The following is a 24,009-nucleotide window of genomic DNA, read 5'->3' on the forward strand; positions in this document are numbered from 1 at the left end:
TTTTAATTTGTATAAATATATAATATTTAAATTAGAATTCATACATCAAACCACGAGCAAAATTCTGTACATTTATGTAATTATTGTATTTCTTATTACTTTTTCAGCCTAGTAGAGTTGGGCTGAACAGGACCAGACGAACCATTTCCTTATTGCTATATCATTTTAGTCGGGGTTTGATAAAGGGCCTTTTCAGGAAACTCCGATTTCGCCGGGGCCTCTGTTCATCTTCAGAGATGAGACACGAATAAGTTCACGTTGACTTTTTAACAAATAAATTTATTAATAAATACAACGAAGGCCGCGCAAGAGAGAGAGAGAGTAGTCCGAGGCATGGGTTCCTCAGATCGTCCGAGCAAAAACGCGAGGAAGATTCTCCCTCTGCTAGTCCAGCGTGTCCTTCCCGGTCCTCGGCAGCAGAAACGAGAAGAAGCCGCAGGCTGAAAATCGATCGAATTACGTCGTATCCGAATGTGTTAAGTTACATTTATTTTCAAAAAGATTTGCGATAAGCAGACATTAATGTCGCTCAGACGCTCAGTATTCGTATTTGTGAAAACAAAATTCAATTGTTCTTTATATAATAATTTTTTTACAAAATTCAATTTTTATAGAACAAAGAAGAGACCGCGCTTTTCTCTGCGCGCAGATCCGAGGGGGAATTTAAACGTTCGGGTACTAATCTCGGAAAATTAAACTTTACCGAGAAGATCTTCTTACCGAAGAGAAACGCGGCGAACAATATGATGGGGACCACGCAGGCTAGATCGATCAGATAACCGAACACCAGGTTGCCGATCAGGGCGCCCAGCCGGCCCATCGTAAGTGACAGAGCCGCGGCCATCACTCTGTAACGTGGTACCAGATTGATAAATCCCAAATCGGGTAAGCTGCATGAAGGGGTTTGAGCCACAACTCGCTCACCTGAGATTCGTCGGGAACATGTCGACGATGACGCAGTAGACTAGAGAGATCCCGAGGGACGTGAGGGCCTCGAACACGCACGAGAGCACCAGGTTCTGCATCGAATTCACCACGTAGTAGAAGCCCACCGTCACCGCGCCGGAGACCACCAGCGACACGACTGAAAACGCAACGTGGCGTAAAATATCAAAATCCCAAAATGTTTTAATGTAAGCGAACGTACAGGGATCTAATTGGACCCCAATTATTAGAGTCTAATCTTGTTATGTGAATCGGAGTCCCAGTAGTGTATTTTATACAGCTGCCCTTTCTCCTGTCATCCCTTAAAGAGGTCAAATTGTTATATCACGTCACTCACTCAGGAAGAACTTTGCGCCCAGTTTGTGCACGAAAAGGGGTAGGATGATCGAGCCGGGGATGCACGCGAGGCCAATGTACACGGTGTGCAGGTAAACGGACGGCGCGATTATCGTGTCGCATCCATAAGGGTCATAGAAGGTTGTATTGTCCGGCAGGGCGGACACTATGCACACCGATGTGGTCTCGCCGGGATACGCGTGCTCGAACTGCTCGAATCTGTCGAATACGGGGTAAACGGGGATTAAATTAGCACTGAGATATCGCAAATCGCATAAGTGAAACAGAGTTGGGCCAGGGACAAGTGAGAAAACAGTCGGCGAGAGTTTGATAAAATCATCGGCAGAAAGAAGTAAGGTAAGAAAAAGATAATAGAATAGAGAGACTTGTTTTACCGGGCCGAAGTGCCCTTTTAAACTTAATTTACGCTTGCAATTGTAAATTCTCTCGTTGTCACGATTTTATTCAGTAATTATATTCAAAGAGCTTCGTTTGACTTCCAGAAGAACTGGTGCGACGCGCGCGTTGATTAACGAGATTTACCTAGTGAACAATTCCGGGAACCAGACCATCAGGGTGTAGTAGCTGCTGGTGAGGCCGAATTGAATAGCGCAGGCGAGCGCGGTGTTGCGCAAATGGGGCGGCTTGCAGAGCGCGCTCGTCAGATCACGTATTTCCGCGAACAGGACCTTCAGATCCTTTCGCTTGTGCAGCTTCAGCGACCTGGTGCTTTTGTCCTGGTGCTTCACCTTCTCTTGTAAGCACTTCACCTGGAAAGTAGAAGAGAAGGCGGAATGAAATATGTTTCTCGCGGTAAATTTTCTACAGATTATTTCTAAATGACGATTCTTAATTAGCATCATTATTAATAACGAATTCACTTATTACAGAATAAAATACGATTTATGTTAGAACTTGGTTTCTTCGAGGACGCTGAGGGTGTTCTTCAAATACCGAATGACGAATTAAAAATCGCCTTTTCAACGCGATTCGAAATATTAAATATTTTGGAGTCACGTATATTTTATTTCGCCATTAACGTTCATTAGATATTTAATATTGTTACCAACCTCTATTGCTTATAAAATAGTCCACATGAGAAGTACGTTTATTTTTATTTTATTTAAATCGCGGGAAAACATATACGCGAATCCTTGCTTTCCATCGCTTCTCGATCAGAAACGTGAAAGTAATGTTACCGGATAGGTTTCCGGATCAGCGCCGGTGTTTTTCGAGTAAATCCACTTGAACACCTCGAGGGCAGCATCGGTCTCGCCGCACTCCAGCAGAAACTTCGGGCTCTCGGGAAAAGCAAATAGCCACAGGCCGAGCATGATTGATGGCAGAGCGCAGAGCGCGACGAAGAGATTCCAGGATTTGAAGTAGAACGTCTCGCTCACGATAGTGAAGTCCATGGGGATGATCAGCCAGGCAATCACTAGAAATGACGATTGGATGTCGAATTCTTGGAGTCTTGCCTTTCAAAGGTAGACTGCAGGAGACGGAAATTACTTACGCGGCAAGACTATCACGCCTACCGTCCAGAACATCTCCATCCAGCAGAGTATGCGTTCGCGGTATTTTGTGGGTTGAAATTCGCCGAGATACGGAAAGCAGATGCCCATGGCGCCGGTTACGCTGCGCAACAATCGAAACTTTGTTAATTTATTATTAAAATTCAGATTATGTTATATTATGTGCACATAATTACTTTATATTTTGCATTATTTTACACGTGCACGGTTATAATTTTAATGGTTGATTCTCCATTTGTCATTTTGACAGATTTTTCAATAAGAAGTTAATTTAGCGAAAATGAGCGTTTTCGTAAGCATTTTAAGTTATTGCGTCGAATTACAAGCATTTACAAAAGAGATTGAAGGGTTTATATTAAACATCTCAGAGGAAAAGAATTTATATCAAGTATTTTAAGAGTTTCATTTGAGCTTCGTCTCGACAGTATTCTAGTTAGAGATTAGTTTCTTCAAATTGCCAGTATAATAATAAAATTCCAAATTTCATTCGACCACAGCTGGCCACATTTGCTAATTAATCGGTTTCTAGTCATAGTATTCTAGTTACATTGAATATGTCTGATTAATCAAAAAGTTGCGCTATAAATGTTTAATCCTCGATATTCTCTCTAACGAAGAATTGACTTCGGTCTTATAGCAGCGGTCTATCCATCGTACTCACGCGAAGCCGTTGAGGAATCGAAAGGCCAGGAACACCCAGAAGTACTGGACGAACGAAGACATGATGCCCACGACGCCGTCCATCAGCAGCGTAGCTATCAATACGATTTTCCTCCCCTTCGTGTCAGCCAGGCATCCCCATATATACGATCCAATCAACATACCTACACAAGGAGAATTTTCTCTTGAAAGTTATCCGGAAATTTTACCGTACATTTTACTAGCTATCATGCTTCATATACTAATAAAATGTATGGTAAAGTTTAAGAAAACTCTCATAAAGTTGTTCAAAATGCCACGTTGTTCCACGATTACACGATTCTCAGGGTAAATTTTCAGATAAGATACTCGCCGTGCACCAAAGCAACTCCCATCAATTTCAACAATTTTCTTTCTTATATAAAACTGGCATCAAGAAACGAGAGACGAGGAAGACACCGACCTAGCATTGGGGAGGCGGTCAGCCAACCCTTCGCGGTGGAATCCATCTCCAGGTCGCATTGTGCCGCCGGAAGTACGAACGAGAGTATTGTCACGCCGATCGCCGTGTCCATATAAATCAGGCCGCAGATGGTCAGCAGCATATAATGGAACCTTCCAAAACCTAACGCACATTGGATTCAATGAGACTCGTGGATAATTGTAATTAACATGGAGAGTCATCTCATGAACGATCCCGCAAAGGTTCTGAATCTTTAAATTCTTTCTTCTTATATCCCGATGTCGCCTGTGAGAATCGTTGCGAGATTTTGTCTCAAATTGTGATAAAATTGCAGGACTAGGCCTTTGAAATTGGAAAGACGCTTGAGCTTTGAATTTGGATTGTCAGTTGATCAATTTTTTCATGGAATCCTTACCTGTTACGGTGATTGCATGCTCGAAGTCGGCACCTCCGTCTGCCAGGAAGTCGAGTCCTACAAGAAGAATTTAAAAAAACTGAACAACCTCTGAACTGGATCCTTCTACATTTTCGATCAAATACATCGGGGTAGAAATCATTCGAAAGTACGAATTGCGAGATGTAGAAATTTTCGTTGAAAAACCAAACAGAAATGTATACGCGTCACGGTCAAATATTATATCATGTAATGTTCGCGATATCGTATTGGTGACAATAATAATTATTCATATTAATAATCATGATCAAAATAGCCAAACGTCGATGTGGAACTCACCCATGGTCGCCGCTCAAATCGCTGGACGTTCTGCAGATGCTCGAGCGCAGGAAGTTGTTCGTGGACGTACCGTCGCAGTGCCGTCGCTTCCTGGTGCTGCTGCTGCAGCTGCCACGATGTTGTCCTTGAAGAGGGCGACGCCCCGCGTTCATTGGTGAACGGTGAACACCCAAGGTGGTATCCTGTCGACGTCGTTACCGTGAATTCCGCCCCTAATGTGGGCTATCACCCCTCCTGGGAAATCGCCCGTCGATCGGTGGACAACGGTATCAGCAGTCAGTATCTACGAGGCTTCTCTCTTCGCCGAGTTTCCGTCTCTGCGAAAAGAAAGGCAGACGGTCGGCGAGCGGCCGCTTGTTCGCGCGCTCGCGATCGGACGAATGATCATGGACCATGGATCGCGTCGCGCACCTTGACTTCCGGAGTAAGCCCGATTGTGATAAGATATCAGTCGCTACCGCGAGAAGAGGGGCTGAGGAGCCTTGGGAAGCCTTCGGCTTTTCCCAAAATGATAAAACCCGCGACGAAAGAAAGTGACAGATTTAAAGGAAGAGTGCCTTGTGACGATTTCAACGATCTAAAAAAAAGGACGAAAAGGATAAGCCGACTCGGATCAACTGCAAATGTGGTGAGGAACATTTGGCACAAATAGAACTCATTTGCATTAAGTACAATTGAATATAAATTTAACGTAAATTTACTACTTACTGACCCACACTTTTAAATACTGTGTTCAATTGTTATTTCTCAAGCTGAAGGTTCTGAATGAAGGGTCCAAGTTTTATATTTTCATGAATTTTTTTATCGCATAAGGTATTGCTTTTTAATTGTTACTATTGAAATGTATTTTACTCTTCTTATTAACGTTTTTTTCGCGATAATTTTTGGATGCATGCGTGACGAACGTGTACATCTAATGCAGAATGATTGCTATATTTATGAAGGTGAACTCGTAAACACGTAATTTACGATCCAAGCACGCGGAAGTTGACGAGCGCGTCGCTTGTTTAATCGTTATTATTTCGTCGTAATTTCAGGAGATAACGTCCCTTTGTGAAATTGTGTCACGCGCGCAATATTTTATTACGTCACTAATTTACTCGCGTTTCAGCCGTGATAAGAGATAAGAGATCTGCAGCATCAGACATTGCTACCTAAAGTCTGTCTGTCATATTAATTTATTATTGCACATGACTTATGAATAGATTGATAAATATATCAATCACGTTATTAAATCCGCGACGAATATTTTCAACGTTCGCCATGCTATAAATTATTTATTCATTTTTTAATCGCTTTGAATCGTTCTCGCTCGCCAGTTAGCGAGGCAATTTGTTTTTAACTGTAAATGCCGAAACCAATGCGGGATAAATTTTTTTAATTACTTTCTCGACTCGTCTGTCGACAACCACAAATCTATTCATTAGCCACACATTTGTTTAATTATCTTCTTTGATCTGTCTCGTGCGTCTGTTGACAATGTACATTCGTATAATGAATATCTATTATCTTCAGTATTTGAACAGAAGAAATTTTCAGATTCACGAGCGACGTGAGAGATTTCTTAAGACGATGATAAAACAATGTAGCTGATGTAGACAGTCGGATCTCTGTAAAAAATATGTGGATACGTCTGTCGACAATGTACAATCATTATATGAATTGTTGACAGACGTATCTATATGTTTTTTATAGAGATCTGTCTATGCATCAGCATTGTTTTATCGTCGCATTAAGAAATCTCCCTCGTCAATCTGAAAATTTCTGCTCAAATACTGAAGATAATAAATATTAGTGATACTCATCGAGATGCGTCATACAGTAAATCTGTGATGTCAAAGATATGTCATACCTCGTATTACGATATAAAGAAACCGTCATTACTACGAATACTAGGCGCGACAATACGAATGCTTAATTGATACATGGGATGACTCGAAATCTCACTCTAATTTTACGAAGTTTTCAATAAATCGATAATAAAAGATTGTTGCACGAAACTCACTTACATAGCACAGAAATTGTAATATTACATTTCCAATGTAATATTAATGAAATTGTAATATTACATTTCCAACGTAATATTACAATTTCATTAATATTACAATAAAATCAATCGGAAATATTACTGTAATATTACTGACATATCACGGTGGTATTAAAGTGTCCGCCCAGTGAAATATTACCGAGAGAAGCGTAGTAATATTACTGGCCCACAGGCTGTATAATCTCTCCAATAATTGTTTATTAGTGCGTTTTTGTAGTCATTCTCAAAGATGATTACTGTCGTATTACAAATTATCCTTATGATATTTTATTCATGCTTCAATGCGATATACATTGGAAAGTGCCAAATAGTAATGTGACATTAAATGGTGTCTTCATGGCATCTTAATGACGTAACAAAACGTAATATGGCGTAATTAAAAAGTCATTTGACGTCATCTTGCGCTACTTTGGATCTGATATATTGCAGCACTATTACTGTTATATTACTGTGTAATATTTCTATGTAATATATCAGTAATATTAATGTATCAGTAATATTCTGATGTATTATATAAATGTATTATATCAGTAATATTACTGTAATATTATATTACTGATATATTACGTAATATTATGTGCTATGTGGGTAAGCAATCTTATAAAATTGCAGGTGATTGTGATAAGACGTTCGCGTTTCTCGCGTTCATCAACGCAGTTTAAGAAGAATTATCGAGTCAAGCATTAGATCAACGCAGGAGAATTTCACCTTCAGATTTTATTTCGGCGAAGTTAGAATATCGCGAGACTGAAAGAATTCTGTTTACGTGAAGAAGAGCCTCGCGCTCGCGGCGGCAATTTCGCCGTAAATTTGTTTTCGATTTTACTCGACAAATATGACAGACCTTTTACATCAACTTGATACCTTAATCGTAACATATATCTCCGAGATATTCGGAGTATCACGTTTGAGGAACGTGACCCGCCTTACTCGTAAAAATGCCAGCGAGATGTTAAAAGGTAGCATGTGCAAAAGGCGTCACTTTCCCCCCATTTCTTACGTACTGTTTGTCTGTCGCGCTTCTCTCCTACCAAGCGAAGTCTCCGCGAACGACATTATCTGGCGATCGCTGATGGCTAAGAGAAAAATGACGAGCGAAATAGAGGCGATCTACTTGTGCCTATTTATCATCTATAATTAACTCCACGTTTTTTGGGGGGGAGGATTTTTCACGTGATAAGATAATAAAAAACGGCGATTCGTCACCGCAAGTACAAAATAATTGTGGGCCATTCCATGTTTTGGGAAGCGAAGGCGCCGGCGATCGCGTGATAAGTTCAACGTGCTATTTATATGAACGATAAACGCGTTCGACTGGCCAGGAAAAAAGTTTGTTCGTAAATAACCGCGTAATCAGATCGACGATCGCGAGAAGGTTTACGGATAGATTTCATCGAAATACAATTTCTATAATTGTATAGGATTAGTTATCTTCTTATCATATTGGATTGCATCATCACTGTATTTTTCTATTCACAGAGTCAGTATCTTAAGAAAATTGAGTTGCAAAACAGGGTCTTTGTCGAGAAAATGGGACTCTATTGGAATCGATGCGATATTAAAATATGTATGGTGTTTTCTATAAAAACATGAAATTCCAGGAAATATTCATCTTCATCGGACTTCATTTATAATTGAAACTGCTAAAATATTTGGGAAAGCCTTTTTGCAGGTGTTTGAATCATTTATTGCTTCGGAGTAGGTATTTTATCCCGATTAAAAAGAATCGATTGATTCGATGTTGACAAACGCATTACCGACTCGTTGACAAACACGTATACGGCTTTGATCGCGAGTAAAGTCCAAAAATAAACGACATACATCAATTTATTATGTATATATACATAAGGAATTTAAGTATATATTTTATACATATATAAATTTATTTATATAAAAACATTTTTTTCCAAAACCAGTCAGATAAGAAATTTGAGTTAAAGTATATACTACTTAATACTTTCAAAAAAATCGTTAAAATTCTTTTCAAAAAAATGTTTTGACAAGACCTTACGCGATCTAAATTTGATCTAAAATAAAATAATCCATCGAACCATAAACTGATCTATTTAAAATAAAATAACATATTTAAACAAGATTACTTCTTGTCCCTCTAAGCGCTTTTTAGCATCGCAAGATTGGCCTTTAAAATTCGAATTTGTAATTACTTCAGCTCTTTTAAACTATAATCTGGAGTGATACGCGCGCGCTAGTTTATTTCAAAAACAATATATTGAAAAATGCCTGTATTTAGGTACACTTTAAAACGTCTATTAATAATTATATTTATATAAGTATTTAAAGTATCATTCAAGATATACATTGGTTATCGACATAGATGGATGTCAAGATTACGTCTGCTCTGCGCGCTGTCTAGATTTAAACGGCCACGAAAGCCGATAACACAACGAGACCACCTTTATTCGGGAGCCACCGATTAATTCTGTCGTCTGCTAATTGTGCAGTGATGTAATGCCGGGAAAACACAAAGTGGAATCGCAGTCATCGAGATCGTTGTCTTCGCAAGAAAGGGAGAGGGGTCGTTCGATTGTTGACACCAAGCATTAAAGAGGATTGATTTTTCATCCGATTGATTGTTATCGAAAGGATTGCTGTTTCTCGGATTATCAATTCATTCGGTGAGTCGTCAGTGTAGTATTTCCTTCGGCGTAGATCTTCTAAACATCTTTTTGGTATCGCGAGATATTGCGCGGCGACTTGGGTATTATCTCGAGAACTTTGTAACTTTTATTTTATTTTGAACAAAATTTTAAAGAATTTTGATTGTTACCCCGTTGTGCAATGAAATTGTTCGACGAAACGTTGACTTATTTTCCAAACTGTTTACGGTTAGATATAATACGTTTTTATATACATTTCCTATCGCGAAATATCGTGCAAGAGTAAAGAGAGAGGACAGATACATTTCTCACCCTCCCCAGAGAGACGATGCTGAAGAGGCGCGTGCGAAAGTCGTCGACCTTGAAGTGCCGCGAAAGCTCCTTGGAATCGGGACGGGATGTGCCGACGAAGGGGCGCGATGTTTCTTCACGGGTAACAGCGGCCTCGACATTCACCACTTTCGGTGGCCGCGACCCTAACTGCCTCGGGTACGATGCGATATTTAGACGAATATGGGCCAATGGCAAAAGGAATGCGCAGGGTCGACAGTTGATTCTTTAGCGCCACGATAGATTTCTCGGTGAGAAACGCCCGAATTAACTGTATTGTACCGTTATCGAGATGATTGAAAAGAATCGTCGTTCTTCTTTTCTGTAAAATCTTCGGACGAAGCCAACGATCCGAGAAAACTTCCTTCTTATTGTCACGTGGAAATAGAAACCGACGAGCTAACTTTCTAAACGAGATGCACAATCTAGCAAAGTCCCCTATTATGAGATGCGCTTTTAATACGAAACGAGTTTGCTAAATTAATAGGCGTCATCTGTTGGCTCCATTATGAATTTATTGCCTTTGGAGTGAAATCGCTTCTCTCTTGTTCAGCGGAAAATGCATTGTTAGATCGTGCATGTAATTGTTGCTAAAAAAGATTTGTAAAATTGGATGCTGAAAACCTGTTGTCTCACATTAGGAACCTATCTCGTAACGGAGGACTTTCCCCAATCATTTAAAAACTGTGCATAAATGTATATGATACAATTTCAAAAACTATACAACTCTACGTTTATGTTGTTTGTGCAACGTACGTTAATAAAAGTAGAATAAGGAAGAAATAAGAGCCCTAATCAATATCGCTAAGTAGCGTGTGCAACGAAAACGTTGTGGAAACATACAGAATTGCGGTCTTTCATAATAAAAAGAGTCGATAAGACTTAATTAGTTCACTCTAACTAAAAGATTGTTCTGATTAGTAGGAAAGATCTCGGGGCTGTACAATTTAATTTCCAGTCTTCCTACGACAAGGGCGACAGCTTTTTGCATCTAGCATTACCGATTTAAATGCAATTTACTTAATTAAAATTTAATTAATATACAATTGCATCATTTTCTCTCTTCCCAATGAATCGGTATGTACAGTCCGAATATTATTGCTGTTAATAAATTGGATACATGCGAGTATATCTTAATTATTATTTTCAGAGTGAGGACTTCTCAAAAATATCTCCGATCTGTTCTCTCGCGCCGGCCCTGCGGAAGCGATTGGCGCGTGCCGGGACGCACCCGGGATGCCTTAATTAGAACAAGTAAGGTATGAGCGAAAACTATTAATTGCAACTCTATTGACGTCGGCCCAATCGACGGCAGACATTTGCCCGGTCGTGAAGCGCGCACCTTCCATCCGCCTCATTGAGCTCCAGCTCGCCGGACCCTCGAAATCTTGGGACCTCAAGCTCTCCTGGAGCCGTCTGTAACTGCACACGTAGACTCTGCGAACATTCGGAGGATCTCGCAAAATATGAGATATTAGAGAAATGTTTCCGGTGTGTAAGAAAGCCCGGGTACAAATTATTTGAGCGACACTACATTGCTGCTCGACGGCATTTCGTCTCTTCGGGATCTCCGGGACTTGTCGCGACCTTGACTCCCCGTATTTGCGGTTCACGATAGGAAATCCCGTTGGCATCCACCCGCTGGCAACCTATCGGCGATAATACGTCCCCCTCGAGTGTTTAACACCATCGACGATATCAACGACGGCACGGCGACGACAATGAATATTGATCCCCCGCGGTTTAAAAGCGCGCGGAAAATAGCACCGCGCGTTAACGAAGCGCTCCTCTGACGCGCGGACTCGCGGACGTAATTTCCTGCGAGGAAATTGTATCCTGCCGCATTCGTTTGCGTTCTTTTAAAAGGCCGGGTGAGGGTGGTTTCAATCGGCTTCGCTCCGTCCTTCGGAGAAATAAACCCGCGTCTCGAAGTGTATTACTTCCGAGGACGGAAAACGTGGATTGATTACGGACGTTTTGTAGACCCTCAAAGTCCAGAAATAAAAATTCGAGGCAGCGAAGGGAGCGAGGCCATTGCCATTTCGAGTTTCGAATGCTGCCGCTTCGCGATCTCTGCTCGCATTGAACGCTATACATTATCCCCTTTTCACAAGAGGCCTTTCGCTTCTACCACGACGTATCGATTTTCAAGAAGAGGAAACTAATCAAGATAAAGTTACTCTGGGGAAATTGTAAGATATTAAAATCGCGTTGGTTCGTGTGGTCTTAAGAAATTCGTTTGTAGATGTGAAAAGAGGAGAAAAGATTCGGCAGCCCCCCGGGTGCTAAGAATTAGATTTTGCAGCGGCGTTCTGAAGAGGGTTTAGGAAACTGGACACTGTTAAAGCTTCGTCTGCGATATCGAACGTGGAACGTCAGCGGCCACGAAGACCTACAACGTTCCGTTGCGTGAATGGCCTTGGTCGAAGTTGCGTATTAGGCCGATAAACGGTGTGCCGATCGATACACCGTTGTCCCCATAAAGCCCGTTTGTTCCCTTATTCGTGCCGCCGTTTTCCTCGTAATTTATTTATTTAGCGAAAGCGAGGTAGCGCAAGAAGGGGAGACGAAATGAATGAACTTCCGTGTTTGCTCGATTTACTTTGAGACGTATTTACCGCTATACGCAGTAATCGGATTGCATGTGCCGGGAGAGAAAGAGAGAGATGTTCCTCCCCTTATTGGACATCGCGTAAACCTCCCGCTGTTACCACGAAGAAAAATGCAACAGCAAAGTCCAACGAATCTCCCAGATTTACTCGTAGAGACAAAATGATCGCCCGAGCTGTACGATACTAAGGGCGAGAAATCTTTCCCTCATTCAATTGTAAGAGAATTGTTTCACTATTACGCTAACATTCTGTCACGGCTCTTTAGTCCTCATTCGTTCGAATTTGTGTTTACCACACGAGAGCCTTATGAGTTTTACTGATTTGTTGTTTCAATATTCTTTACAATTATTAGAGAAAAGTTCCCTATTACGTAACAGGCTCCTAATATGAGGCAGCGGGGGTTCTGCTAACCCGCAAAGCATGTAATATTACAGTAATATCACGTTGAATTTGAACGTTGGAAACCTACTGTCTCATGTTAGAATCCCATCTCATAATAGAGGACTTTCCTCGACACAGTAATCCTTTCTTTTTTCTTCAAGCAGATCGATTTCGCGAGACGACTCCTAATTGCAGATTTAAACAGATCTCGTCGGTCTTGAGATCGTTTTTGCAACTGAAATGGCTTACCTTGGTACGTCATTTAATAATTCAATATACATTCTGTACGGTAATGATAAAGTAACCCTTTCTTTTTTCTGCAAGCAGATCCGTGACTCTGAATTTAAAGATTTAAGCATCAGTCTACAGGTCTGCCTTGGTATGTCATATAATATATTCAATATATGCTTTTGACGATAATTATAAAGAAATGCTTTCTTCTATTTTGAAGCAGATCGATTTCGCGAGGTGACTCCTAGTTACGGACTTAAAACGGCCGGTCTCCGGATCTCGGCTTGAGATCGTTTTCGCAATGGTTTGCCTTGGTACGTGTCAACCAGGAGATTTCAGGGGCAACGAGCTACCCTCTGATCGGTACACGGAAAGCTCATTTCGACGAGTCGCGCGAGTGCCTCTCCTGAGATTGCGCGGGCATTTCTCGAGCTTTCGTGCTTGCTTCCGCAGCGAGGTTGCAGCGGGGGTGCTCGCTCGGACGATCAGTCGTCCGTCGTCCGTCCGCGTTCGCGCTTTCACGCGCGGGTCGCGATGTGGTCCAGTCAACTCGTAAACGACTCGTATTTCCGCCGAAATTCCGCCGACGATTGTAGAATGAATGGGATCGAGAGTTCCTTGTGCCGTCTCTTGTTGCTCGGACTATTCATATTTATTATGTAATTGATGATATAATATGCAATGTGACGCGGAGTTTTCTAATTTCAAAGGATCTACCTGCCTCGCGCATTAACGACAGATGTAATAATAAAATCGTGGTCAATCGATAAAGGATTGGGACTACATTTCTATTTACTTTACGGCTGATTTATTTCCTATTTATTGAAACTAATGAAAAATTATAAAATGGATTCTCTTATTAAAGCAGCTCTGCTGTCTACCTCTGACAAAGATTATTAAGCAACAATAAGTTTTTTTTTCTAGTTGGCACTTGTAATAGTTCGCGAGGAAAACGATGAAAATTACGGTTCGATCAGTGACACGTTTTTGAACAATGATGCACCTCGACGCACTCGAGTGTCCCACCGTTACATCGTTCATCCTGTGTCGCGCGAGATAAGGGCTGACCATGGTGGATAAATTGCACGAGTACGAGGGACTCATGGGTAGGATTCACGGTGTCCGCGACACCATCAGGGAACGATGGGGCGTGTGGAAAGAGTGGAAGGACAATCTGAATCTAGATCAGGGCTTGGACGGGTTGAGGCATCATCTGCGGGGACCGCCCAAGTTAGAGCGCACTTTGGACGACTATTCTCACATCTACAGGTGAAGAATTCCACGTTCAGCTCTGAAACGTACATCAGTATATTATCAGACTAATTCCTTTGTTCTTGCATATATGCATAACATAATAAATATTATATATAATACCGTTTATATCATCGAAAGAAAATTATCGGCAACATAATTAGAACATAATTAGAAGTTTTGTTTTATTAATGAGAAATATGATTTTATAAGATTGAAAATATGTACGATTCGCATTCGAACCAGTTAGATTCGAAATTTTCAACTAGTTGGAATCATAGAAATTCTAATTCTAATCAAATCTCATTCGACTCGATTAATTCGTATTCGAATAGTTCACACATCTCTAAGCATACACAAAAATATTTAAAACAATTATGTACGTATATTGCAGTTCAATATTATGACATCATATTTACATTCGCATTTAATAGAAATATATATTATGCTGATATGTGGTATCAGGTCTATTTCTCCCTACTGATTTTCCCAATAAACCCAGAAAGAAGAGTCGCGCCGAACTGGTGAGGGTATCAGCGGCCGTCATGGGGATCGAGTTCTCGTACGCGGCGGAGACCGCTTTCGTCTCGCCGACGCTCCTGAAGATCGGCGTCGATCACCAGCACATGACGCTGGTTTGGGCGCTGAGCCCCCTCGTGGGTTTCTTCGTGACGCCTATTCTCGGCAGTATGAGCGATCGCTGTAGACTCAAGGACGGTAGGAGGCGACCCTTCATCCTCCTGTTGGCTCTCGGAGTTTTCATAGGCAAGCCACGGGCTTCTCTTTATATCCTCTCACTTTATTTCATCGAAGGCAGTTTTCTTCAATTATTTGCCACATCCGCCGGTCTCGTCCACGAATAGACGTTTCTACGACGTATACTTGAGCATCGACGGGCGAGTGGAATTTTTGCATTTTCGCAGGACTCATCTTGGTACCGAATGGCGAGCACCTTGGCTACGTGTTCGGCGACATGCCGTTCCGCACGAACGAAACGATCCCGCTCGGACATCGCACAACGGCCAAGCTACCCGAAGAGGTGACGCCCGAGTCCGCTGCAAGGGCTTCCTCGCACTCCTGGGGCATCTTCTTCACTATTCTCGGCACGGTGTTGCTCGACTTCGACGCCGACGCCTGTCAGAGTCCAGCGAGGGCGTATCTCCTCGATGTCACTATACCTGGTATATAGCCACGCGTTCTTCCAGGACTCGACGCAAGTCCCGTTCGAATCGATAAGCTGAAAGAAAATTTCATCTTTTCAAATACGAACGCGCGACGTTGAATAAAAACGAGCGAGGAATAATTATACGATTTGACTTTGGAAACTCTACATGCGAGTTTTCCATTTGATCAACGTCGCAAATATTCGCAGAGGACCATGCCAAGGGCCTAAGCACGTTCACCGTAATGGCAGGCTTGGGCGGCTTCATGGGCTACGGCTTGGGCGGCATCAATTGGGACGTCACGTCTCTCGGTGTTATGCTGGGCGGACATCTGCACGCGACCTTCACTCTCATCACGATCATCTTCGTCGTCTGTGTCATATGCACCATCACCAGTTTCAAAGAAATCCCTCTCGAGCTACTCGAGCGAGATCAGTACCGACAAATGGACGAGCCGAAGGTGAGAACTTCGCTTCTACATGCGATACTATATCACTTTAATTTCTCCTTTAATAAAATTCCTTACGCACTTAGACTCCGAAGGAAGCTCAAGGAACAGAGAAGCAAGACGAACGCGAGAAGATTATTCCTGACGAGTCGAGGATGTACGGTGCGCTCAATACTGAGCACGAGACGGAGCCCTCGCAAGCGGAAGTAAGCTCGAAAATCGTTATTTGCCTCGATATTTTATAGAACGGCATTTCTCATTCAACGGTTCTCATTTCATCCACAATTTCGTAAGTTGACCGAACCATTTAACTGCCTGGTCTTCGTAAACGAGATTGAGAAACTGATGGATGCATTGTTTGTATAGAAAAAGATTGTTAATAAACGCTATGGTACAAAATTACCAATCAATGAATTCGCCCTCCGAATTCCAGACGCAACCCTCCGACCGTCCGGAAGAATCGGTTTCCGAAGGCAGCCACGTTAATTACGGCTTCGACGATGTCGAGGGTGAAGCGAACCACAAGGCGAGCCTGAAGGAGTACCTGCTGTCCATCGTTTACATGCCGTACAGTCTTCGCCTGGTGTGCTTGACGAATCTGTTCTGCTGGATGGCGCACGTATGCTACTCCCTGTACTTCACGGACTTCGTGGGCGAGGCAGTGTTCGGCGGGAATCCGCGGGCACCCGCCGACACCGACGAGAGGGAGCTCTACGAGGAGGGCGTGCGATTCGGGTGCTGGGGCATGTCCATGTATTCGCTGTCCTGCTCGTGCTACTCGCTGATCATCGAGCGGCTGATCCAGCGCTTCCGAGCGCGCAATGTGAGGGCTTCTTATGTCGAGATCGATATTTTTAAATCTATCCTTCTTAAAGCTTACAGAGATATATACACGAGACTTATAAGTCTCGAGACTTATAATGGAAACATTTCAGGTTTACATCTACGGGCTGCTCTTCTACAGCGTCGGCATGCTCCTGATGGCCCTGACGCAGCACCCGATCGGCGTCATCGTCTTCTCGTGGACCGCTGGCGTCATGTACTCCACGCTGTTCACCATGCCCTATCTACTTGTGGCGCACTACCACGCGTCCTCGACCTTCGCCCTGACGACCGCGGACGACGCGGTCTCCGGCGGCTTTGTGCGCGGTCTAGGGACCGACGTCGCCATCGTCTCTTCCATGGTGTTCCTCGCGCAGTTCCTGCTATCCTGCTGCCTGGGCACGATCGTCAACCTCACGGGCACCACCGCTGCGGTGGTTTACGTCGCCAGTATTCTGGCGATGTGCGGCGCGGCCTCGGCTACGCAGATCATGTACCTGGACCTGTGAATTTTGCTCGTCGATTAATTAGAATTTTAAGCGTTACGGTCAGTCATGATGTCTCGTTAATTATCCATGAGTCCACTTCGCAGAAGAAACTAGAATAATCGTTACGTTAACGGATACAAAACGTTCCATTAGTTGCGGATAATGTGAGCTAATGTGTTAGAAATCCAGGAGAATAGGTTTGTAAGATAATCATAGCCAATTAATCATCATTATACTAATCGTTAATCAATAATTGTCAATTTTAGTGACCGTTTCGTCCGTTTCGCGCCAAGCAACTTTGATGTTATCGTCTTAACGTATATTTTACTAGCGCATAAACTGGTTAATACTAATTTCATTAATAGTACAAACTGCTAAATGTTTCAGAAATATACTGCGTTGATTAAACAGTTATCTAAATATTTATTCGCTCTAAACTGGTACATATATCTTCATTAATAATGAAAGAGGACGGATGTGTATACAATGTATAACAAGTAAACAATCGATCAATATACAAGTTGAACGAGGGATGATTCATGTGCGAAGATTATTGATGCACTTCTCCAAGATGTCTTTCCTGATCCTCGGATAATCCGAACTTTGCTTCAGCACCTCGTTGCACGCCTCGATAGCGTCAGCGTAGGCTTTCGCCTTCAGGCAGCAGTAGGCCAGCTTGTATCCGACCGACAGCTTTGTTTTACCGCCGTATTTCCACGCCTGAGCGTATCTCACCGCCGCGTCGCGATAATTCTGATCCTTCTCGGCGATGTAACCTGAAAGTGAAGACACGTCAAAACCGCGATCTGTTTTCCTCGAGCAATAGTATGCAACAGAATTTCGCAATTAAAATCCAAGTGCGATTAAACTTTTTGTGCATTTAATTAGTTCGTAATTGTGAATCACAATCTAACCCGACAGCTCGTGGGCCCGCACGCAGGTAGCGTTGTGCTGCAGCACTCGTTTCAGCAACTCATTTGCCAGCTCATACTTGCTGGATTGCACATAGATGTCCGCCAGCAGCAGCCAGCAACGCTCCAGGTATTCAGCGTCCTCGAACGTCCAAACGTTCTTGCTAACGCGCTTCAAGTGATTCCGGGCTCGCGGCGTTTGCTTCAGCAAGATGTGCGCGGTGGCCATACCGAGGGCGGGCCCTACATGATCCCTCAGGGTCTCCTGACTAGCCAACGCAGTGCAGTCTTGCAGGGCTTTCTCGATGTTAGACTTCTGCTTGGTGGCCAATAAGAAGAAGTTGCTGAGGAGCTTATGGGTCAATTCCTCGTGAGGGCTGCCCTTGGGATTCAACTCCTGCAATAATGTATTTTTTATTTGAGTAATTAAAATTGAAAGATATTTTAATAAAAGCTTCTGGTGGTTTTTTGGTAGCGAGAAAACAAGTGAGAAAAGAATGAGATTCGTACGTAAGTGTTAAGAGACGACATTGATATTGAATATACCTGAAGCAGTCGGTAAGCCGTTCTCAGAGCCATCGTCCTTGAATCCTGATATTCGGCGTCCTCGTCGTTGAAGGCCTCGTTCGACAGAGTGGTGTCGTCGTCCGGATCCAGACAGATCTCGATCATATTGTAGATCGCCTGTTGGCCCCATTCCGGATCGCGGCGTGCAAAGTTGAAGTTGCGAAGAGCGGAGTTCAATTTGCCCGTCCGCCAGTCCAGCAATCCGGCGCAGTAGTAAAAGCCGGCCTCGACGTTGCCGCCAGCCGTCTCGACCTGCGCGCGTTGCAACCACTCGTCGAGATCGTCCATAGCACCTACGACACGCATCGATTCCTCATTAAAATATTTCGAGCGAGAGTGAACAGTTTAACCAAGTGCGAAACCTGTTCTACGCGACACTTCTATCAGTCTCGCCAGGGCAGTCCAATACGTGGGTTGGCGTATCAGCAACTGCCGAAAGTGGAATGCCGCGGTCTCGAAGTCTACCTTCCGGAACGCGAGATCCGCCATCATCACGGACGCAGCCTCGTTGTTGGGATCGGCGTTCAGCAGAATGGAACAATTCTGCGCGCACCGGTCCAAGTTGTTCATCTGATGAATATGTTACATATTCATATTTATGTCGGTGTGGGAAAGCTCGCTAATCATTTAAATTAACACGAAAGCTTTGTTTGATGCCTCCGGTGACATTTCCATTACAAATCAAGATAATTATTCACCTGCATGTACAGCTTCGCCAAGGAAAGTAGGGCATTCACATCGGTTGGCTTATGAGCCAGTGCCTCCTTATAATATACAATAGCTTCGTCATAATTGCGTAAGGTCGACGCGTAATCGGCCATCGTCAGGCAGATGTTTGCCAACATGTGTCTCTGATCCGCGACGTCCGGCGAAACGGCGAGACGCTGGATGTACCTGTGTTGATTCTCCTTGGCCTCCTTCAAAGTCGCCAACGCGCCCCTGATGTTGCCCGACTTTTCGCGCACCTTGGCGAGTAACAGCAACTCTTGCCCCCGCATTTCCAAGCTCAGGATGTCGGACTCACCTCGCTTGTCTGAATATAAGAAAAATTAACAATAATGAAAACATGGACCGACATAAGACAACATGAAATAATAAGACTAATGCGAGCAAGACGTAGGTAGCCTAATGGTGTGAAATTTTTGTGAATTGTATGAAAAAAAAATTAAGATAGATATGTTAACTCAGTATATCATTATGAATGAAAATAAGCAGATGATTTGTCAATATTATTTAGTATAGTTATAAGTATTATTAATTTTGTACATAGTAATCACATTTCATACATAATGTCAATTTGAGAACAATGTTAATTTTAATATAAGTAAAATTACCTTGCAGCTCTTGCACCAAAGTGGCTTCCGCCTTGTCGTACTGTTTCATCTTCATGTACAATTTGGCTAGGTCTAACTTTAGAGCGGAGCAATTGTCCTGCTTCACGATATCCTTGTAATAACTGATCGCTTTCGCATATTGATGCGCCTTGACGAGCGCTTTGCCCATCTTGGTTGCAATATCCACCTTGTTGATCGGATTTTGCGAAAGCGCCTGCTCGTACGCTTCTATCGCTCTCTCGGGCTCCTGTATGGACATGTAAGCGTTACCCAGCATACTGTGCGTCCTCGGTCCGGGGCAATGCTCCACCAATTCTCTAAAAGGCAAATATCAGCGATGTTTAATAATAATATTCATTTCAAGAGTCCCATACATACAACATATTCAATAAATATAAAAATTAGCTAAAGAAATGTCAAATGGATGATAAAGATTAAATTATTCGTACTTGAAACACCTGGCGAAGGCCTGACGATCTTTCTTATAGTTCAAATTGATCTCAGCCAGTCTAGTGTGTGCCTGTAAGTAATACGGCTGTCCCGGGCGGATGTTCTGCAAGCAGCTGACAGCGTTCTCCAGTTCTCCTATGTCCAGGTAGATCTCAGCAGTACCAATGGTGATTCTGCCAAGCTCAGCGGTGCCGGCGAGATTTGCTTTCGCCTCGTCGACAAGCGCCAGTGCTTCAGCAAACCGTCTTGCCTTGCTATACGCCGCAATCAGCTCTAAATACAACGTCGCTCGGTCGGATGTGGACATGTCGGATTTCCTACTGGCGCTGCCAGTCAATCCTGCCAGCGACATGGCTGTCTGGCAGCTCTTAACGCAGTTCTGCAGATCACCAGCCTCTCGTTGTACCATACCGACGATCATATGATAGATCGCCTCGTCTCGGATCTTAAAGTTATAGCTCAGGCCAACCTCCAGGCTCTGCGAAGCCAGCTGATACTTGCCCTGATACGCCAGGATCTGAGCCATTGTCAGATGGGCCTGGGCGTTGGACGGTTCCACCGAGTCCAACAATCTCCTGAGCAAGACCAACGCACCCTCGTAGTCGCCGCTCTGCATTCTGGCCTTACTGAGCAGCAATAGAGCTACGCTGAAACCCGGACAGGCTTCCACCAGCTGTTCCAACAAGCGGACGCTCGGTTCCTTCTCTGTTGCGCTACCCAGCTTGAAAAGCAGAACAGAATCAAACGAGATTGATACAATCTTATACTTCTGACGTCATAATCCAGTAATAATAATAAATAAAATGTATTCGTTTTCATTAATTTCCTTAAGAAGACACTAGTTACCTCGTCGCTCATCGGGGACTTGTTCAAGGAATACATCAGACGTTGCTTCGCAATTTCAAGGCATAAATCCGGTTTAAGCTCGCTAAGGTACGCGTACCCATAAGGAAGACCCGCGCAGCTCTTCAACAAGACATTCGCTGCCGCGTCCAAGTAACCGAGTGCCTTAATGCTGTTTTCCTTAGAAGTGATCTTTGCGGACACGAACAGTAGCTGCACGTTCGTCGAGTGTGGCTGTATCTCCATCATGATCTCCACCTGTGACGCGCAAGATAAACTCTTCTGTAACGCCTACTCGATCAGTCACACCAACTGGTACGTCTAGAGATTACTCTATCGGAGGAAGGTATATGCATTTATTATTTTTGAGTGCATCCGTTGATTCATTTACCTGCTGCCGCGCTTGGTCCAGATCCTCCGTGGACCCCTGCAACAGCTGGCAGCGTGCCAGTCCCAAGAGCGCCGCGAAAGAGGACGGATCCGCGCGGATGGTGTTCTTGTACCAGCGCTCGGCGTCTTTGACGTTGCCCAGCGCGACATACAAGTCACCCAGTTCCGTCATCAGCTCCGCGCTGCTCGACGCCGTCGCCTGCAGCATCTTCTCGGCCGACCGCGCCAGCTCCAACAGAATCCCGTGGTCCTGGAGCGCGACGCTGGAGAACAATCGCAAATTCTCGATCAGCAGGAACATGTTCTTCGGTTCGGCGAGCAGCAAGTTGCGCATAAATAGCTGCAACTGCGGCAAGCCCTCGCTGGGATTGCCGTCCCTGCACAGAGCCACCACCGAGCTCGCCTTGATCGCGTCCAGGTTGTTCGACTCGATCGAGAGCACTCGGTTCACCATCTCCAGCACCTGCTCCCAGTCCTTCGCTGCCAGCAGGCACCTCATTTTCTCTACCAGCGGAAGCGTCAGTTTGGGATAGCGCACGATCAGAGAGTTCAGTATCATGACGGCACCCGAGTAGTCCCCGGCGCGTTGCTTCGCCTCCGCGAAGCCTAGTAACGCGCTCAGATTCCTCGGCTCCTCTTTCAGGACCGAGTCGAAGGCGTTGCCCGCCTCCGAGGCGTCCGTGCCCGATCTCAAGCCGAGCTCCAGCCACCCCTTGACGAGCAGCACGTTGATATTCGTGGACTTGAATTTGCACGCTCTGTCCACGTACTCCTTCGCCTTGTCCGCCCGACGGGAGAGGAGCAAGACGGACGCCGCCAGGCACAACGCGACGCAGGAGGCCTTTCTGCGCTCGTCCCGGATCCTGTTCTCAATCTGCGTGACTGCGCTCCTCTCCACGTCGCCGTCAGCCAGAGCGACGTTTTGCACGAGCAGCGCCGGCAGCGTGACATCCGCATAGTTCAGCAGGCTGGCGCTCTCCTTGACGGCCTCGTGGCTCTTGCCGACGAGGATGTACGCCAGACAGAGCAGGAGTCGCAGCCGCTCGCTGTTCGGATAGGCGTCGCGCGCCTGCCTAGCGTGAGCCAGCATGCCGTTATAGTAGTGCTGCCGGCAGTGCCACTCGATCAGAGCTGCGTGCTCCGCCTCGTCCATTCTTGCCTCGGTCTTATATCCGGTCTATTATATTTCAACTCTCTAATCTATCCTGAAACAAAGGTATGTCAATTAAAATATAGAAGAGCCCTAGTAGCACAGTGCATTGACCAAACGTTGGTTAAACATTGGCCCAATATTTGGTTGTACTGGGCCAACGTTTAGACAATGTTCGGTGAATGTACTGTACTATCGAAGACAGCCCTCCTTATCCTTCTGAATCCTCTTAACGGAAATTTCTTTTTTGGATCCTGAAAAGCCTTCTTAATATATGAATGAGACAGACCAGAAGAAAATTAAAGGTGAGTTGAAGAAATTATTCCATTCGCTGATATTAACGAACGAGCCACCCGAATTCGCATATCATTAACGTACCATTCATGTACACGCGTTACAATTTTATCTGCATGTATATGTATATTTTTATTATTATATACTTTTTATTGTCATGTTCAGCGCTTACGTCGACATCCTCCGGCTGAGAAAAGTCTGTGCTGTCGTCCGACGCGCGTGAATCCGCCGTTGAACCGCGGAGTTCCTGCGTTTGTCTTGACACATGGTGAATACGATGATTCCCATTTATCCACACGACGATTCCTCACTCACATGCTGCCGAATGTCGAATTAATGATACAGAAACGACAAGAACGTGACGGTGACAGGTCGTATGTTGGCGACGCCGTTGCTGTGGCAACCGCTAGGTTACGCACATGCAGCCCGCGTTCACTCGGCTGACTCTGGAGCGGTAATTCGAAATCCTCGTTCGCGTTGCACGAAATACGATGAGTCGTAATAAGCGAATAGTAAAATGCAACTCGAGAGAAGAATTGCGTAACTTGAGTATATCGTACATAATGAATGTTGAATCATAAATCGGGTAGATAAACGCCGCATACCCCGGAATATGTATATTAAAATAAACATTGAATGAATGTCGGAAAAGCAATCACAAAGTAAATATATATCGAATAAAATGGATGCCCAGAAACAAATCAGAAGAAATAATCACTCAAAAAGTGTAACAAGAATTGTATTATGTACATTAATATTCAATTAGAAATATTCATGATCCGATCGTATATTTAAAATTGTTTGAAGCTTAGAATCGTCTTAAGATCATCCAAGATCAAATTTAATAACATACATGTCCGATCTTATATTTAAGATTGTCCCGAGCCTGATTTTTATCATTTAAAATCTGAGACTCGCCAGGAACATGAAAGATCAGATTTAATTATCATCCTCAGGCGATATTTATACTCCAATGTCTGTCCACGATGCTAGAACTTGGTCCAAGTTTTAGTTCCGTGCAGCTATTC

At 43.9% G+C, this 24,009-nt stretch overlaps 4 protein-coding genes across 10 annotated transcripts; 2 read left to right on the top strand and 2 right to left on the bottom strand.

Moving 5' to 3' along the window:
* On the bottom strand, window positions 1–9,636 carry LOC105561739 (synaptic vesicle glycoprotein 2B-like). Of its 3 annotated transcripts, none has more exons than XM_012011990.1 (12): window positions 9,620–9,636; window positions 4,652–4,968; window positions 4,334–4,390; window positions 3,919–4,080; window positions 3,478–3,640; window positions 2,798–2,919; window positions 2,481–2,719; window positions 1,825–2,051; window positions 1,283–1,500; window positions 925–1,084; window positions 721–848; window positions 1–440 (listed from the first exon to the last, which is right to left on the bottom strand). In XM_012011990.1, the coding sequence occupies exons 2-12, from the start codon at window positions 4,653–4,655 to the stop codon at window positions 385–387; spliced, it is 1,536 nt and encodes a 511-aa protein (XP_011867380.1). In that variant the 5' UTR covers window positions 4,656–4,968; window positions 9,620–9,636; the 3' UTR covers window positions 1–384. The 3 variants fall into 3 exon arrangements, with proteins under 3 accessions (XP_011867380.1, XP_011867379.1, XP_011867378.1); XM_012011989.1 differs by lacking the exon at window positions 9,620–9,636 and adding an exon at window positions 5,360–5,496; XM_012011988.1 differs by lacking the exon at window positions 9,620–9,636 and having other exon boundaries at window positions 4,652–5,056.
* Window positions 5,064–17,573, top strand: LOC105561738 (proton-associated sugar transporter A-like). Of its 4 annotated transcripts, none has more exons than XM_012011983.1 (13): window positions 5,064–5,279; window positions 9,161–9,334; window positions 9,638–9,897; window positions 10,568–10,723; window positions 10,797–12,892; window positions 12,967–13,018; window positions 13,094–14,139; window positions 14,624–14,886; window positions 15,045–15,302; window positions 15,494–15,744; window positions 15,819–15,938; window positions 16,166–16,555; window positions 16,668–17,573. In XM_012011983.1, exons 7-13 carry the CDS (start codon window positions 13,940–13,942, stop codon window positions 17,061–17,063), a joined length of 1,878 nt encoding a protein of 625 aa, XP_011867373.1. In that variant the 5' UTR covers window positions 5,064–5,279; window positions 9,161–9,334; window positions 9,638–9,897; window positions 10,568–10,723; window positions 10,797–12,892; window positions 12,967–13,018; window positions 13,094–13,939; the 3' UTR covers window positions 17,064–17,573. The 4 variants fall into 4 exon arrangements, with proteins under 4 accessions (XP_011867373.1, XP_011867375.1, XP_011867374.1 ...); XM_012011985.1 differs by lacking the exon at window positions 5,064–5,279 and having other exon boundaries at window positions 9,003–9,334; window positions 10,797–10,900; window positions 12,277–12,892; XM_012011984.1 differs by lacking the exon at window positions 5,064–5,279 and having other exon boundaries at window positions 9,003–9,334; window positions 13,091–14,139.
* On the bottom strand, window positions 17,446–23,233 carry LOC105561736 (tetratricopeptide repeat protein 21B-like). Of its 2 annotated transcripts, none has more exons than XM_012011980.1 (10): window positions 23,154–23,233; window positions 21,539–22,742; window positions 21,151–21,405; window positions 20,304–21,025; window positions 19,855–20,171; window positions 19,219–19,553; window positions 18,883–19,090; window positions 18,500–18,813; window positions 17,957–18,350; window positions 17,446–17,818 (listed from the first exon to the last, which is right to left on the bottom strand). In XM_012011980.1, exons 2-10 carry the CDS (start codon window positions 22,688–22,690, stop codon window positions 17,580–17,582), a joined length of 3,936 nt encoding a protein of 1,311 aa, XP_011867370.1. In that variant the 5' UTR covers window positions 22,691–22,742; window positions 23,154–23,233; the 3' UTR covers window positions 17,446–17,579. The 2 variants fall into 2 exon arrangements, with proteins under 2 accessions (XP_011867370.1, XP_011867371.1); XM_012011981.1 differs by having other exon boundaries at window positions 23,128–23,207.
* Window positions 22,670–23,425, top strand: LOC105561735. Its single transcript, XM_012011979.1, has 3 exons — window positions 22,670–22,753; window positions 22,950–22,992; window positions 23,147–23,425. The coding sequence occupies exons 2-3, from the start codon at window positions 22,966–22,968 to the stop codon at window positions 23,423–23,425; spliced, it is 306 nt and encodes a 101-aa protein (XP_011867369.1). The 5' UTR covers window positions 22,670–22,753; window positions 22,950–22,965.
* The last annotated feature ends 584 nt before the right edge of the window (window positions 23,426–24,009 follow it).

Source organism: Vollenhovia emeryi, unplaced genomic scaffold (genome assembly GCF_000949405.1).
Source record: "Vollenhovia emeryi isolate VEMERY1.0 unplaced genomic scaffold, V.emery_V1.0 DF939202.1, whole genome shotgun sequence".
Lineage (NCBI taxonomy): Eukaryota > Metazoa > Arthropoda > Insecta > Hymenoptera > Formicidae > Vollenhovia > Vollenhovia emeryi.

Excerpts from the sequence above, each read along its gene's own strand:
- LOC105561739 (XM_012011990.1), bottom strand. Across the intron at positions 4,081-4,333 it reads GCATGCAATCACCGTAACAG|GTTTTGGAAGGTTCCATTAT; the intron begins GTAAGGATTCCA and ends AATGTGCGTTAG. Across the intron at positions 2,920-3,477 it reads CGATTCCTCAACGGCTTCGC|CGTAACCGGCGCCATGGGCA; the intron begins GTGAGTACGATG and ends ATTGTTGCGCAG.
- LOC105561738 (XM_012011983.1), top strand. The coding sequence starts at position 13,940 with ATGGTGGATAAATTGCACGAGTACGAGGGACTCATGGGTAGGATTCAC. Across the intron at positions 14,887-15,044 it reads GGCTCTCGGAGTTTTCATAG|GACTCATCTTGGTACCGAAT; the intron begins GCAAGCCACGGG and ends GCATTTTCGCAG. Across the intron at positions 15,303-15,493 it reads CCTCGATGTCACTATACCTG|AGGACCATGCCAAGGGCCTA; the intron begins GTATATAGCCAC and ends AAATATTCGCAG.
- LOC105561736 (XM_012011980.1), bottom strand. The coding sequence starts at position 22,690 with ATGGACGAGGCGGAGCACGCAGCTCTGATCGAGTGGCACTGCCGGCAG. Across the intron at positions 19,554-19,854 it reads TTTGGTGCAAGAGCTGCAAG|ACAAGCGAGGTGAGTCCGAC; the intron begins GTAATTTTACTT and ends TCTTATATTCAG. Across the intron at positions 18,351-18,499 it reads CGGCTTACCGACTGCTTCAG|GAGTTGAATCCCAAGGGCAG; the intron begins GTATATTCAATA and ends ACATTATTGCAG.
- LOC105561735 (XM_012011979.1), top strand. The coding sequence starts at position 22,966 with ATGAGACAGACCAGAAGAAAATTAAAG. Across the intron at positions 22,993-23,146 it reads AGACCAGAAGAAAATTAAAG|CGCTTACGTCGACATCCTCC; the intron begins GTGAGTTGAAGA and ends TGTCATGTTCAG.